Raw genomic sequence first — 17,727 nt, 5'->3', positions numbered from 1 at the left:
TTAAGACCTTGCTTTTTCACATTGTCTGTCCATAACCTCTGTCCATTTCCTCCCATTTTAATTTCAGCCCCCCCCCCCCCCCCCCCCTCTTTTTAAGGCCTGATTATCTCAAATTGTTGAATGTCTTGAAGGGGGTTCCACTGTACTGAAGTCGTCATGTATCAAACCAGTCAAGAACTCAGAACTCAGAACTTTATTACATAAGGATAAAGGTTTTAGGCTTAGGCCACAAAAAAAAATGCTTTGGTTACGGTTTCCCGACCGACCCTAACTTTTTGGGCCGACCCTAAACTTTTTTTTTGGTCCTAAAGCTAAAAATAAAATGAACCAAACACATACATACACAAAAAAAACCCACACACACACACAAAAACCCACCGAAAACGACAACACCACGGCACAGAGAAAACATCGATCGCCGGCGAGCAGACAACAAGCCCGACAAGGGACACCACTCCGCTTTTTACAACTCCCATATCCAAGGGAAGTCAGTCTCGTGCGTTCGTTCGTTGCGCGAACGTAAAAAGATGTCGTCTGCATTTGCAATCGTATTCGGAAAGTGCGTTCATATCGAACAAACACGACTGATAAGTCGGTACTCGAAGAGTGCAACCTTGGTGGACATTTTTCATGATTTTCATCCAACTTTGGACGGCAAACTGTTCGGGATAAAATGTGTTGGGTCGACGAAAATAAGTGCCGAGCCCGAAGACTCTTTCGAACTGGACTTTGGCATGACTCTCGAAAACTTGGAAAGTTTCCACATCAAATCACTTCACTTCAAGTGTGTTCGTTTGACTCCTGATGGCAGTGAAGCGGACGAACTAGCTGCAGAAGAAGTGCAGAAAACGAAGCAAAAATCTGCATTTGATGTACTGATGGTAGCAGCGAAAGTACGATCTTTGCCTTCGTTGAAAGTTTCCAGGTGAGTTCAAATTTAAATAGCTACTAGCGGCTGCGCCCCGTCGCCCGTGTTATTAACGGTCTTTTTTTGTACTTTTAAAAAACAACGCGCGTTACCCCCCCCCCCCCCCCCTCCAAACAAAAACTTTTAAATTTGACAGATCCTGGCGTTTAACACCCCCAAACAAAAAAAACCCAAAAAAACCCAAAAAAAGTTTAATCGACCTACCTACCCTATTTTTTTTGGCCATGAAACCGTAACCAAAGCATTTTTTTTTTTTTTGCCTTAGCCTAATCTTCCAACCTGTCCTTGGAACATATACAGACAATAATTGTAAACGAAAGCAAAGACTGCGCATATACACACACACACACACACACACACACACACACACACACACACACACACACACACACACACACATACATACACACCCACATACACACCCACATATACACACACACATGTACACACACACACACACACACACACACACACACACACACACAAATGCACATGCACACATATACACACACACATGCTCGCGCGCGCGAGCGTGCGCTCGCATACCTACACACAAGTACATGCTATCATTTCATACCTAAAAGGAACAGTATCTAATCAAAGTATTATACTAGTAAAAACATCAAAATAATGGTCAAGTATAAACATAAAAAAACAAAACACTTAAGAGCATTGCATACATTATCCAAGTACACAATCGAAACTAGACATCAGGGGCAGTTTATAGTGTGATCAAATGTGTGTGCATCTGCCTTTTAAAGGCCTTTAATGATGCGGATCGTTTAATTTCTATTGGCAAAGAATTCCACAGAGATGATCCTGAAAAAGCTAAGCTGGATTTATGAAGATCTATACGAGGAATTGGAGGAAGTAAATTTTGAGACCCATACCTCTTCGTAACATGTGTAAAATAGGATTGCACATAACTGGGCACATCCCCATGAACTACTTTATACATAAAGACAGCCTTATTGTATGCAAGGTGGGTTTTTAGGGGAAGGAAATTAAGGATGTTTAACTTCATTTCTGTAGACATGCGCGATTCATACAGGATAAGTTTTGCAGCACGACGGTACAAAGAATTGAGTTTTGATAAGTGAACATCGCTGCAGCCATCCCACTCAAGATCATAGTGTAGAGCATTGTGTCGCCAGCTGTAGTTAGTGTGGTTTGTGCATGTGTGGTTTGTGCATGTGTGGTTAGTCACTGGTTTGTGCGTGTGTGGTTAGTATAATGGTTTGTGCGTGTGTGGTTAGTATGGTTTGTGCGTGTGTGATTAGTATGGTTTGTGCGTGTGTGGTTAGTATGGTTTGTGCGTGTGTGGTTAGTATGGTTTGTGCGTGTGTGGTTAGTATGGTTTGTGCGTGTGTGGTTAGTATGGTTTGTGCGTGTGTGGTTAGTATGGTTTGTGCGTGTGTGGTTAGTATGGTTTGTGCATGCATGGTTAGTTATTCCACAGTTATGTTAGCTGCTACCTTCTGTTTAACACCGTGTGATTATTCAGTTTATTGCGTTTTTACGGGTCACATGACAAAACTGTAACTAACCATTGGTCAAACATGCACCCTATATCAATTGATATATCGCAGGAAGTCGGCATAGCCAAGTGATATCTCGCAGGAAGTGACTAATCACTTATGGGCGCCATCTTTAGACGGTCACTTCAAAAATAGTGGAGCGAGATATTTCCCATAAACATTCTTTGATGAAGAATTGAGTACACAACAAGCGAAAAGGCAAATCCGAAATCGTCAAAAAAGAGAAAAGCATACCCAATCTTTTGTACGCAGTCATGTGTCCTAGAAATTGGATCTGAAGTCTTACCGACGGGGGTTGCATTGAATGGCAATTTAGCAGAAAAACAACAAGAGACACAAGCAGCAGACACTTGTGAGAACTGGATACTTTGACTACAATTTGAAAGAGATTTCACCCCCTAGCGAGATAGAAGCAAAAGTGTCTGCAGGCATAATGGTTCACACCGCACCAGCCCTGAGATTAAAACGAAACTGACTTGACGACTCTATGAAGAAAACAGAGGAAATGAGAGAGAGAGAGACAGTGGAAGAGGTCACATTCACTGTGCATAATTCCAACCTGGATCATTACGACTCGCGCATCGTTACATAATCGCAAGTCTTTCAGCAGGGACAGTTATGTGAAAGTAAAAGGCAATTCTATCAAATTCTGATCACTTCAATGTCCATCGTTCTATGAACGACCATCCGAGTTGTCGAGAATAAGTTCTAAAACACGTCTAGTTCTAAATCAAAAGACGACATTCTATTCTCATACGTTACTATTCTTGGTTTACGGTACCATTCGGCGGCTTTGCTGCGAGTATGCCATAGTCTTGGTTGGCCGAGACCTTCAGGTGATCCCAAAGAAGACTCCTCAGCAGCTACCGACGGGAGGTTTACGGAAGAGCCTGTCTTGTTTATTTTGAAAAAGGATGCATGAAACTGTCCAAAACAAAACACAATAAATTCGTTATCGTTAGATGTGACTGTGATATCCACATTTATCAGTCACCATGTCTCAAAAGGCGGAAACATATCAGAATCTCGGCTTACGCCTCGATCTGATATGATTCCTCCTTTCTCGACATTGTGACTAATAAATGTGGATATCACAGCCACATCTAACGATAACTACTAATGTTAGGTTTTGTATCATTTGTTATACAGCCCCTTTAAAGCTCACTTTTAGTGTGGTGACCTCCTGTTGGCTAATGTGTGGCTAATGTGTTAAGGTTGATCTTCACTGACATGGTGTGACTGAGTTACAGGTTAATTAGCAGGGATTTAAGGACCTAACTGATCCCTCCATTCATGTGATAGGGTTTCAATTCATTGGAATGCACGCTCACACCTCTCACACTCGCGCCTCTTCACCACACTGTTGTTCTGGCAGGTATTATGTTCCAGTGTTTACAGGTATCATGTTCCAGTGTTTACCTGCAGCACAGATTGACACCTTTCTTTCTGGGTCACTGTCCGTTATGAGCTGAGGCCTTCCAATCAGTCAGTTCAGTTGATTTTGTGTCATGTTCCAGCAATCCAATAACGAATAGACTTCTAATGTTCCAAAATCAAGAATAAAAGAACAAGAATGGCAGGGTACTGGAACGTTTTAATTTTAACAATTTAATGTCGTGTTTTGTTAAATTAGATATTTACACATTGGGTGTATTTGTGTGTGAAATAGAGTGGTGACTGTCATTGCTGAAGCCACTTCCAGTCATATGATTCAAGTATCTGCTCTGCAGGTCGGTTAGCTTCCCTAATTACCTAGCTGAGCAATCACACACAGTGATTGGTAGCTGTCAGAGTGTTCACCGTGAACCATTGTCACGGCCTGCCCAGGTATGCAAAGAAGCCTCCTCAATTACTGACTCAGGTGTTACGCTAATTGTCTCGGTTCCCGCTGACCATGCAGAGTCTGTGTCACTGAGCTCTTCAGACAGAAGCTTGTTCATTCATTGCGTTTGTACGCTAGATGGTTATGGCGATTGTACGCTAGATGGTTATGGCGATTGTACGCTAGATGGTTATGGCGATTGTACGCTAGATGGTTATGGCGATTGTACGTTAGATGGTTATGGCGATTGTACGCTAGATGGTTATGGCGATTGTACGCTAGATGGTTATGGCGATTGTACGCTAGATGGTTATGGCGATTGTACGCTAGATGGTTATGGCGATTGTACGCTAGATGGTTATGGCGATTGTACGCTAGATGGTTATGGCGATTGTACGCTAGATGGTTATGGCGATTGTACGCTAGATGGTTATGGCGATTGTACGCTAGATGGTTATGGCGATTGTACGCTAGATGGTTATGGCGATTGTACGCTAGATGGTTATGGCGATTGTACGCTAGATGGTTATGGCGTTTGTACGCTAGATGGTTATGGCGATTGTACGCTAGATGGTTATGGCGATTGTACGCTAGATGGTTATGGCGATTGTACGCTAGATGGTTATGGCGATTGTACGCTAGATGGTTATGGCGATTGTACGCTAGATGGTTATGGCGTTTGTACGCTAGATGGTTATGGCGATTGTACGCTAGATGGTTATGGCGATTGTACGCTAGATGGTTATGGCGATTGTACGCTAGATGGTTATGGCGATTGTACGCTAGATGGTTATGGCGATTGTACGCTAGATGGTTATGGCGATTGTACGCTAGATGGTTATGGCGATTGTACGCTAGATGGTTATGGCGATTGTACGCTAGATGGTTATGGCGTTTGTACGCTAGATGGTTATGGCGATTGTACGCTAGATGGTTATGGCGATTGTACGCTAGATGGTTATGGCGATTGTACGCTAGATGGTTATGGCGATTGTACGCTAGATGGTTATGGCGATTGTACGCTAGATGGTTATGGCGATTGTACGCTAGATGGTTATGGCGATTGTACGCTAGATGGTTATGGCCGTGAACAGTGGAACCTCCCCCCCCCCCCCAATATACGACCCCCCCCCCCCCAATATACGACCCCCCCCCCCCAATATATGACTCCCTCCCTTTTAAATTAAACCCTGTTTCTCAGATTTTCTGTTCGTAACATCCATAAATTTACCTCCCTTTTGAGACCTGATTCTCAGATTCTTGGAGGTCATAAAAGGTGGCTTCCACTGTAGTGTGGAATTCTCATCAATTGTAAGATTAAAGTTTTTCACCATTCCTCATTAGTGCTACAATGAAGAAATTCTGCAGTAATGGAATACTGTTTGAGAGGTGCAATTTAATTTTGAAACATAATTTTTCCTAGTGAAGTAGGGATAAACTGGAATATAGTGTGCCAGGTTTAAGTCTCAATTGTGTCAGCTTCAAAGCGAATAAGAGATGGTTTTCCAATCTGGCTGTGGAGCCCCCATGGATGATAAATCTCCCCTTCCCCAATCGTGCCGTCCACAAGCCAACAACAATAAACGTTATCCCCATGGATGATAAATCTCCCCTTCCCCAATCGTGCCAGTCCACAAGCCAACAACAATAAACGTTATCCCCATGGATGATAAATCTCCCCTTCCCCAATCGTGCCAGTCCACAAGCCAACAACAATAAACGTTATCCCCATGGATGATAAATCTCCCCTTCCCCAATCGTGCCAGTCCACAAGCCAACAACAATAAACGTTATCCCCATGGATGATAAATCTCCCCTTCCCCAATCGTGCCAGTCCACAAGCCAACAACAATAAACGTTATATTTTTCTTTATCCCAGGTTGTTTTTGATTGTATTTGACCATTTGTTGTGTTGATATGACCAAAAGTTACTGTTCTCAGAATGTATCTGGTAGCATTATTGTGAGGTGTCTTTCTGCTAAATAGAGCACTCAGCAGACTCCGGTGTTGACATTACCAAGTTTTTGTTCGCATTTAATACTTGTAGTCACTACGGAGGAGAGATGGTGGAGTGTGAAGTTTGTACTGCATGACTGTACAGCGGAGTGAGTCACCTGCGTTAGCAACTGTTACAACAACTTTGCTGATTGAGGCAATTATCCACAGCTAGGGGGTGGGGTGCGTGTGTTAATTCAGGTAAAGAAAGGGAGAGTCAATTATTTACCTGACATGCCTATCTCTGTCTCAATTCAATTCTCTGTGTGTCTCTCTTTCTGAATTTCTCTGATTCTCTCTCTCTCTGAGTCTCTGTCTCTCTCTCTCTCTCTTTGTGTCTCTTCTCTTTCTCTGGTCTCTCTGAGTCTCTGTCTGTCTGTCTGTCTCTCTCTCTCTCTTCTCTCTCTCTCTCTCTCTTCTCTCTCTCTCTCTCTCTTCTCTCTCTCTCTGTCTGTCTCTCTCTCTCTCTCTCTTTGTGTCTCTTCTCTTTCTCTGGTCTCTCTGAGTCTCTGTCTGTCTCTCTCTCTCTCTCGATCTCTCTCTCTCTCTCTCTGTCTCTCTCTTTCTCTCTCTCTCTTTCTCTCTCTCTCTCTCTCTCTCTCTCTCTCTCTCTCTCTCTCTCTCTCTCTGTCTCTCTCTCTCTGTCTCTCTGTTATTCCCTGGGTCAGAAAAGACTGTTTACTGCAGCATGGGACAGGCTGGTGTACACAGTAAAGGGGGATAATACAAATAGAGCCAGTCTGTACCTGTGACCAGGGTTTTAGGTCGGTGGCGCATGAAAGCGAAAACAAGGATTTGGGGCATGATAACAGACACTTGATCTCCCTACTAGCATTCATGGTGCCTCAGTAAATATACAGGTCTTCCTCAATCAACAGGTCTTCCTCATGTTTTGGTCTTGAATCTCTGGGTCATATCTCAAGTGTTAGCTTGCAGGGTTTTGCCTGGAAGAAAAAGACAATGGGACATTTGTCCCCCTCAACCAAATTCTGATGGGACATTACATAGTCGAAGTCAAAACGCGCAAAATAAGGCTAGGCGGTCCGAAAATGCTTTTGTCGAAAGGTGCAAAATAGTGCTATTTGGTGCCATATGGTGATATGAGAATTTGCCAGTGTTTCAGGTTTGCGCGTGTGTGAGTGTGTGTGGATCTGTGTTTCGATCGATATCGCTTCTGTTGACAGTTTACAGAGAGGTAAATGTGCAAGCACAGATAGTTCGCAGGATTGGTTAAATACTAATGAATTAAATTTTAAAAGCCAATCACAGCGCGTTTCACAAACTCGCAAGTTGCTCGGCTTCGTGCGCGTTTTTGCTTATGTGACAGGGGAGGCTACCGCTCCTTTCACAGCAGACTCTGCACCCGAGTTGTTGGCCTTTAAGTCAACACCTCTGGATTGTGGAATTCTGTTTGTGATGGGGTCTGGTGGTTTCCGATTGTCCGTATGTTCATGGAAACCTTCGGGTTTGCATAACAGTTTTTATAGGGCTAAGAAATTGGCCCTAACATTTTTAATCCTGTTTGATTGCACTTCGCCTCCCGAGGTGATCGTAGTGTTTCGGCACTCGGTTACAACTTACACTTAGGTCATTCCGAACACTGTACTCCCATGAAAAGTGTGCATGGGGTGGCGCAGTGGTACGTAATCTCAGTGCGCCCTTTGACGCAGGGAAAGGAATTCCAATGGGACATTTTGAGATGTTATGCGCCAATGGCGCAAGGCGCAGTAGTAAATGGAACCCTGATCTTGTGGTTTTCAGCTTTAACTGAAGTGCCGGGGTGAAATAAACAGTCTGTGTGCTGCATTGTTTGTCTGTCCTGACCCATGTGGTGATGTAGCCGTTAAATTGATTGTCTGTCCTGACCCATGTGGTGATGTAGCCGTTAAATTGATTGTCTGTCCTGACCAATGTGGTGATGTAGCCGTTAAATTGATTGTCTGTCCTGACCCATGTGGTGATGTAGCCGTTAAATTGATTGTCTGTCCTGACCCATGTGGTGATGTAGCCGTTAAATTGATTGTCTGTCCTGACCCATGTGGTGATGTAGCCGTTAAATTGATTGTTTGTCGCCCCCCGCGGGTTAGGGGGAAGAATTTACCCGATGCTCCCCAGCATGTCGTAAGAGGCGACTAACGGATTCTGTTTCTCCTTTTACCCTTGTTAAGTGTTTCTTGTATAGAATATAGTCAATGTTTGTAAAGATTTTAGTCAAGCAGTATGTAAGAAATGTTAAGTCCTTTGTACTGGAAACTTGCATTCTCCCAGTAAGGTCATATATGTTGCAAGCCCCTGGAGCAATTTTTTTATTAGTGCTTTTGTGAACAAGAAACAATTAACAAGTGGCTCTATCCCATCTCCCCCCTTTCCCCGTCGCGATATAACCTTGAACGGTTGAAAACGACGTTAAACACCAAATAAAGAATGATTGTTTGTCTCTCTGCCCAGCACTGATGTGGTGATATAGCTGTTTGTCTGCCCTGACCCATGTGGTGATATAGCTGTTAAATTGTTTGTCTGTCCTGACCCATGTGGTGATATAGCTGTTAAATTGTTTGTCTGTCCTGACCCATGTGGTGATATAGCTGTTTGTCTGCCCTGACCCATGTGGTGATATAGCTGTTAAATTGTTTGTCTGTCCTGACCCATGTGGTAATATAGCTGTTAAATTGTTTGTCTGTCCTGACCCATGTGGTGATATAGCTGTTAAATTGTTTGTCTGTCCTGACCCATGTGGTGATATATATAGCTGTTAAATTGTTTGTCTGTCCTGACCCATGTGGTGATATAGCTGTTAAATTGTTTGTCTGTCCTGACCCATGTGGTGATATAGCTGTTAAATTGTTTGTCTGTCCTGACCCATGTGGTGATATAGCTGTTAAATTGTTTGTCTGTCCTGACCCATGTGGTGATATAGCTGTTAAATTGTTTGTCTGTCCTGACCCATGTGGTGATATATATAGCTGTTAAATTGTTTGTCTGTCCTGACCCATGTGGTGATATAGCTGTTAAATTGTTTGTCTGTCCTGACCCATGTGGTGATATAGCTGTTAAATTGTTTGTCTGTCCTGACCCATGTGGTGATATATATAGCTGTTAAATTGTTTGTCTGTCCTGACCCATGTGGTGATATAGCTGTTATATTGTTTGTCTGTCCTGATCCATGTGGTGATATAGCTGTTAAATTGTTTGTCTGTCCTGATCCATGTGGTGATATAGCTGTTAAATTGTTTGTTTGTCCTGACCCATGTGGTGATATAGCTCAGTTGGTAGCGCGCTGGATTTGTATTCAGTTGGCCGCTGTCAGCGCGAGTTCGATCCCAGGTTCGGCGGAAATTTATTTCACAGAGTCAACTTTGTGTGCAGACTCTCTTCGGTGTCCGAACCACCCCCCGTGTATACTACATTGGGTGTGCACGTTAAAGATCCCACGATTGACAAAAGGGTCTTTCCTGGCAAAATTGCTTAGGCACAGTTAATAATTGTCTACCATACCCGTGTGACTTGGAATAAGGCCGTGAAAGGTAAATATGCGCCGACATGGCTGCAATCTACTGGCCGTATAAAATTTCATCTCACACGGCATCACTGCAGAGCGCCTAGAACTGTACCCACGGAATATGCGCGATGTAAGCTTCATTGATTGATTGATTGATTGTTAAATTGTTTGTCTGTCCTGACCCATGTGGTGATATAGCTGTTAAATTGTTTGTCTGCTCTGTCTTCGCACTGATGTGGTGATGTATAGAGCTGTTAAATTGTTTGTCTGCTCTGAGCACTGATGTGGTGATGTAGCTGTTAAATTGTTTGTCTGCTCTGAGCACTGATGTGGTGATATAGCTGTTAAATTGTTTGTCTGCTCTGTCTTAGCACTGATGTGGTGATATAGCTGTTATATTGTTTGTCTGCTCTGAGCACTGATGTGGTGATGTAGCTGTTAAATTGTTTGTTTGTCTGTCTGCCCAGCACAGTGTGGTGTGGTGATAATATAGCTTGATGAAAATTTGTGACTGATGGAAACAGCAGGAAGAGAGTCGAGAGCACATGAACTTTAGACAATTCCTATGTTGATATTTCCTGCCAGTTTGTTTCTAAAAAGCTACCCTTGCAGTGTTATGCTGGTACTTGCATCTGGTGGAGACTTGAAGGTCTTTACTGTTTGAATCGCTTACATTGAGGTTTCAGGTGTTTGATCAGAACCCTAAATGTATAAGGCCCTAATGCATCAAGGTGAGCACTGCCCTGGTGAGGGACTAAATCTCAAAGCTGTGTCACGCTTAGTCTAATGCATCAATTGGATTCAAGTGTAAGGCACAAAAAAAACCTTCTTTTCAACTGTTCATTGATACGGGTTAATGCCCTCAGGCAGAGCACAAATATTGAAATTATTTTAATAGAAACTGCTGGGATGAAAAGGATTGTGATGGGAAAGAGATGTTTTAATGGTACACATAGAAACTAATCTGATATTGACAATGTTTGGCAGGAGAAAGGGTTGCTTTTAGCTTCCCCAATCAATGTAATAGTGTGTGTGTGTGTGTGTGTGTGTGTGTGTGTGTGTGTGTGTGTGTGTGTGTGTGTGTGTGTGTGTGTGTGTGTGTGTGTGTGTGTGTGTGTGTGTGTGTCGATCACTCAAGAGTGTGTGTAGGGTGTGTTTTCCTTGAATGACTGCCAAGGAAAACCTAATTAATTAAAGGATTAAAGTGCCATTCTTAATTCTTTATAAATGTTGAGCTGCATGCTGTTTTTTTAAAACCACCTGACACTGCAAGGTAATTTTCCTTGTTTTTATTAAGACAGTTAAATCTTTGAGTGTTGATCGTGAGTGTTGATCGTGAGTCTTGACCGTGAGTCTTGACCTTGAGTCTTGATGGTGAGTTGTGACCTTGGGATTTGATGGTGAGTCTTGACCTTGAGTTTTGATGGTGAGTGAAGAAAAGGAGCACTAGTGGATACCATGAAGCTGGAAAAAAACCATGATGAACTGCAATGCAAACATGACGATGTATTTCAGTGTTTTCAGCAAAGTTCATGTTATTCTTTATATAGCATTCTTTATTCTGTTCCTTTTCTTTGCAGTGCATGGAGCAAGAAATCTCCAAGGCAAGAAACCAGGTAAGAAATTTTTTCTCTTTTTCCTTTTCACGCTTGACTTTCCATCAGTTGTGAAATGTGTGCCATGTAGATGGATGGGAGAAGAACATGTGTAACGTGTTGTTTGTCATTGACAGACAATTGGCCTCCAGGATTTCTTCTCATTTGTTCACGCATCATGAATTACTGGTATCTTTAAATGATTTCACTTCACGGGATGAAATTCATTGTTATTAGCAATGTTTGTATGTGATGACACTGATGTGACTGTGCCCAAGTTTTTAGTTGATGTCATTTTATTTTGTACTGTATTACTATTAGTGTATATAAGAAGTCCAGCCCCGTCTGTATTCTTAAATAAAATTGCATCTTTTGTCAGATCATGGTGTGCCAATTCATTAAATTTGGTTTAGCGTACATGTACAGCTTCAAGTGTTAACAGTCATAGGAAAGCTGGGCAGGCAGTGTAACTAACACCTGCACACCTCGCTCAGTCTCTGGTCAACAGTCATAGGAAAGCTGGGCAGGCAGTGTAACTAAACACCTGCACACCTCGCTCAGTCTCTGGTCAACAGTCATAGGAAAGCTGGGCAGGCAGTGTAACTAACACCTGCACACCTCGCTCAGTCTCTGGTCAACAGTCATAGGAAAGCTGGGCAGGCAGTGTAACTAATCACCTGCACACCTCGCTCAGTCTCTGGTCAAAAGTCACATTACCTCATCAACACTTGGAACTTTGGCAGGTGTTTCTTAATCCACCAGCAATGCAGGTGTTATGTCCAATTATCTATGTCATTAAAAGCTTTGATTCAATGTTGCCATATATGTCTGTGTGTTGCCATATGTCTTTGTTGCCAAATGTCTGTGTATGGCCATATGTCTGTGTATTGCCATATGTCTGTGTGTTGCCATATGTCTGTGTGTTGCCATATGTCTGTGTGTGGCCATATGTCTGTGTGTTGCCATATTATATGTGTTGCCATATATGTCTGTGTGTTGCCATGTATATGTCTGTGTGTGGCCATATGTCTGTGTGTGGCCATATGTCTGTGTGTTGCCATATTATATGTGTTGCCATATGTCTGTGTGTTGCCATATGTCTGTGTGTTGCCATATGTCTGTGTATTGCCATATGTCTGTGTGTTGCCATATGTCTGTGTTGTCATATGACTGTGTGTTGCCATATCTCTGTGTGTTGCCATATGTCTGTGTATTGCCATATGTCTGTGTGTTGCCATATGTCTGTGTGTTGCCATATGTCTGTGTGTTGTCATATGTCTGTGTGTTGCCATATGTATGTCTGTGTATTGCCATATGTCTGTGTGTTGTCATATGTCTGTGTATTGCCATATGTCTGTGTGTTGCCATATGTCTGTGTATTGCCATATGTCTGTGTGTTGCCATATGTCTGTGTGTTGTCATATGTCTGTGTATTGCCATATGTCTGTGTGTTGCCATATGTCTGTGTATTGCCATATGTATGTCTGTGTATTGCCATATGTCTGTGTGTTGTCATATGTCTGTGTGTTGCCATATGTATGTCTGTGTATTGCCATATATCTGTGTGTTGTCATATGTCTGTGTATTGCCATATGTCTGTGTGTTGCCATATGTCTGTGTATTGCCATATGTCTGTGTGTTGCCATATGTCTGTGTGTTGTCATATGTCTGTGTATTGCCATATGTCTGTGTGTTGCCATATGTCTGTGTATTGCCATATGTCTGTGTGTTGCCACATGTCTGTGTGTTGCCATATGTCTGTGTATTGCCATATGTCTGTGGGTTGCCATATGTCTGTGTGTTGCCATATGTCTGTGTATTGCCATATGTCTGTGTGTTGCCATATGTCTGTGTGTTGTCATATGTCTGTGTGTTGCCACATGTCTGTGTGTTGTCATATGTCTGTGTGTTGCCATATGTCTGTGTATTGCCATATGTCTGTGTGTTGCCATATGTCTGTTTATTGCCATATATCTGTGTGTTGTCATATGTCTGTGTGTTGCCATATGTCTGTGTATTGCCATATGTCTGTGTGTTGTCATATGTCTGTGTGTTGCCATATGTATGTCTGTGTATTGCCATATGTCTGTGTGTTGCCACATGTCTGTGTGTTGCCATATGTCTGTGTGTTGCCATATGTCTGTGTGAAACTAACGTGACAGTGCAGATGTTGTGTCCCCTTATCCAGGTCGCTGCAAGTTCTCTGTCATCTTTGGCGTGGGCACCAGGAAGTTTCGAACCAGCATCGTCAAGGAAGCGTCGGGGAACCCTGACTGGAACGAGGAATCCAATGTGTAAGTTATTCCCTGAAATAGGTTGTTGTTAGAGTGAGAAAGATTACTGGGGTGTCGGGAACGAAGTTCCTTGTGTTATGCTGTGAGTGTTGAGCGTGCTTTGGTCACAGTATGAGCTATATTGTGCTTCGTCTAATTCAGTGCATGTGTCTGGTGTAAATCTATCCGTCTGAAAAGATGATGTTCAGAAGTAACTCTGTCAGGTTTGTATTGGTTTTGAAAGAGTGAATACCCTTGCTTTTAGTGAGACAAATAATCCACACATGCTCCTTGTCGACGTGTTTCAGACACACCCCTCGCTAGCAGCGGGCCCATAATGCCACGTGTTTCAGACACACCCCTCGCTAGCAGCGGGCCCATAATGCCACGTGTTTCAGACACACCCCTCGCTAGCAGCGGGCCCATAATGCCACGTGTTTCAGACACACCCCTCGCTAGCAGCGGGCCCATAATGCCACGTGTTTCAGACACACCCCTCGCTAGCAGCGGGCCCATAATGCCACGTGTTTCAGACACACCCCTCGCTAGCAGCGGGCCCATAATGCCACGTGTTTCAGACACACCCCTCGCTAGCAGCGGGCCCATAATGCCACGTGTTTCAGACACACCCCTCGCTAGCAGCGGGCCCATAATGCCACGTGTTTCAGACACACCCCTCGCTAGCAGCGGGCCCATAATGCCACGTGTTTCAGACACACCCCTCGCTAGCAGCGGGCCCATAATGCCACGTGTTTCAGACACACCCCTCGCTAGCAGCGGGCCCATAATGCCACGTGTTTCAGACACACCCCTCGCTAGCAGCGGGCCCATAATGCCACGTGTTTCAGACACACCCCTCGCTAGCAGCGGGCCCATAATGCCACGTGTTTCAGACACACCCCTCGCTAGCAGCGGGTCCATAATGCCACGTGTTTCAGACACACCCCTCGCTAGCAGCGGGCCCATAATGCCACGTGTTTCAGACACACCCCTCGCTAGCAGCGGGCCCATAATGCCACGTGTTTCAGACACACCCCTCGCTAGCAGCGGGCCCATAATGCCACGTGTTTCAGACACACCCCTCGCTAGCAGCGGGCCCGTGGCTTCATGTTTGTCTCACTGAAAGCAAGGGTATTCACTCTTTCACAACCAATACCAACCCTACACAGTTATTTCCGGAATTTGTCTATTGTGCAACACTTCCAGGTGTAATTTGCATGGAACTTTCGTGGGAAGAAGTGATGGTTAGGTATTTTTTCAAATGTGTTGGTAATCTTTGTAGGCTAGAATGATTTGCTTTGCTGGTTCTGCTGTGTGCATGGAATGACCTGTATGATGATTGGCTAAGACACGAGCTGGTCTGCTGTGTGCATGGAATGACCTGTATGATGATTGGCTAAGACACAAGCTGGTCTGCGATATACTTATGAAACTGTGCTGGAAGATCGGAATGTCATCATGTTGTATTTTCTTTACATTTACCTAAACTGTTAATCTCAACACATGTTGTCTGGGCTATTTCAGCTACTGAACATTTTAAGTTTTTGCTCATCGTCTCTGTAGAAAGTCAGGATATGTAACAGGATAAGACTTTTGAGTTTAGTTTTAGTGGGAAAAACAAGTGGGGACAGAAATGTAGAAATGGGCAACCTGTGCATGTACTTTATCTGTGTTGGAATGCACCATGTTTCAAGTACAATTTTAAAAGCTTTCCAACCTCTCTTTCCCCTTCCCTCCTTCCCAACCCCCCCCCCCCTCCCCCTTTTAGAGTTTGAGGGATATTTCCTTTTTTTTCCTCCTTTTCTGGGTTGGGAGTCAATGTGTTAGTTGTTGCAAGATATTACAGGTGAGTGTTGTTCTCTGCCATCCTGATGGGAGTCAATGTGTTAGTTGTTGCAAGATATTACAGGTGAGTGTTGTTCTCTGCCATCCTGATGTCTTCTCTCTTCAGGGTCTGTCTTGTAACTCAGAGTGCCATTCCTATTTCTCCCTTTATTTTATTGTCTCAGCATAAGGGAGAATATTTTCGACCGTGGGGGAATGTTCAATGAAGAAGTATTGTGAGTATTTTGAGTTCTGCACCTGTCAGTGTCACGACCTAGCAAGCATGGTGCCGCACTGTCCCTCTATGTAGTGTATGCTGGTGTTAGTGCTAGTTTTATAGTACTGGTGTGTGTGTGTGTGTGGTTGTATGTGTGTGTGGTTGTGTGTGTGTTTGATTGTGTGTGTGTGTGGTTGTGTGTGTGTGTGGTTGTGTGTGTGTGTGGTTGTGTGTGTGTGTGGTTGTGTGTGTGTGTGTGTATGTGTGAGTGTGGTTGTATGTGTGTGTGGTTGTGTGTGTGTGTGTGTGTGTGTGGTTGTGTGTGTGTGTGTGTGTGTGTGGTTGTGCGTGTGTGTGTGGTTGTGTGTGTGTGTGGTTGTGTGTGTGAGTTTGATGTACAGTACATGTTTTGTGTGTTTATGTTTAGCACTCACGTGTCTGTTACATATGCCTTGTGTTTTGTTCCTGTGTTGAAAGAAAAACAAACTAGGAAGGAAGAGATGCACAAAGAAGATGATTAATACATCAAAGCATGTGGTGGAATGTCCTGGTCTAGTGTAATTGAATGGATTCACTCAGTTGGAACAGCCATTACTCATCGGCAAATGGAAAGGCATTGATTTGCAAAGTCATTGATGGGCGAGTCGTGCTGATTGAAACAGAGCATGTGAGATTGCATTGACTGTCAGCTCGCTTGAAATAGTCTCAGACGGCAGTTGTCAACAGGTTTTGTTCAAACTTCTGGGGATTCCATTCTTTTTTGCGCATCCTTATTGTTGAAACAACATGTCGCTTCTACCAGTGATTGATAGCGTGTATCTGTGTTCCAAAATGCCTACCAGTGATTGATAGCGTGTATCTGTGTTCCAAAATGCCTACCAGTGATTGATGGCGTGTATAGATCTGTGTTCCAAAATGCCTACCAATGATTGATAGCGTGTATCTGTGTTCCAAAATGCCTACCAGTGATTGATAGCGTGTATCTGTGTTCCAAAATGCCAACCAGTGATTGATAGCGTGTATCTGTGTTCCAAAATGCCTACCAGTGATTGATAGCGTGTATCTGTGTTCCAAAATGCCTACCAGTGATTGATAGCGTGTATCTGTGTTCCAAAATGCCTACCAGTGATTGATAGCGTGTATCTGTGTTCCAAAATGCCTACCAGTGATTGATAGCGTGTATCTGTGTTCCAAAATGCCTACCAGTGATTGATAGCGTGTATCTGTGTTCCAAAATGCCTACCAGTGATTGATAGCGTGTATCTGTGTTCCAAAATGCCTACCAGTGATTGATAGCATGTATCTGTGTTCCAAAATGCCTACCAGTGATTGATAGCGTGTATCTGTGTTCCAAAATGCCTACCAGTGATTGATAGCGTGTATCTGTGTTCCAAAATGCCTACCAGTGATTGATAGCGTGTATCTGTGTTCCAAAATGCCTACCAGTGATTGATAGCGTGTATCTGTGTTCCAAAATGCCTACCAGTGATTGAGAGCGTGTATCTGTGTTCCAAAATGCCTACCAGTGATTGATAGCGTGTATCTGTGTTCCAAAATGCCTACCAGTGATTGATAGCGTGTATCTGTGTTCCAAAATGCCTACCAGGGATTGATAGCGTGTATCTGTGTTCCAAAATGCCTACCAGGGATTGATAGCGTGTATCTGTGTTCCAAAATGCCTACCAGTGATTGATAGCGTGTATCTGTGTTCCAAAATGCCTACCAGTGATTGATAGCGTGTATCTGTGTTCCAAAATGCCTACCAGTGATTGATAGCGTGTATCTGTGTTCCAAAATGCCTACCAGTGATTGATAGCGTGTATCTGTGTTCCAAAATGCCTACCAGGGATTGATAGCGTGTATCTGTGTTCCAAAATGCCTACCAGTGATTGATAGCGTGTATCTGTGTTCCAAAATGCCTACCAGTGATTGATAGCGTGTATCTGTGTTCCAAAATGCCTACCAGTGATTGGTAGCGTGTATCTGTGTTCCAAAATGCCTACCAGTGATTTTTGATGGGGATGGGGGAGGGAGGG

The 17,727-nt window shown here is 43.5% G+C and overlaps 1 protein-coding gene across 1 annotated transcript in view; it reads left to right on the top strand.

Moving 5' to 3' along the window:
- Positions 1–17,727, top strand: part of LOC138949691 (uncharacterized) — a 39,285-nt gene that overhangs the window by 6,592 nt on the left and 14,966 nt on the right. The window contains exons 3-4 of the mRNA XM_070321479.1: positions 11,363–11,398; positions 13,566–13,671. Of these exons, the coding sequence (XP_070177580.1) occupies positions 11,363–11,398; positions 13,566–13,671 (142 nt within the window). The remainder of the gene's footprint in view (positions 1–11,362; positions 11,399–13,565; positions 13,672–17,727) is intronic.

Source organism: Littorina saxatilis, linkage group LG1, assembly GCF_037325665.1.
Source record: "Littorina saxatilis isolate snail1 linkage group LG1, US_GU_Lsax_2.0, whole genome shotgun sequence".
Lineage (NCBI taxonomy): Eukaryota > Metazoa > Mollusca > Gastropoda > Littorinimorpha > Littorinidae > Littorina > Littorina saxatilis.
Note: the sequence above shows the minus strand (reverse complement) of the source record. Positions and strands in the feature narration are given on the sequence as shown.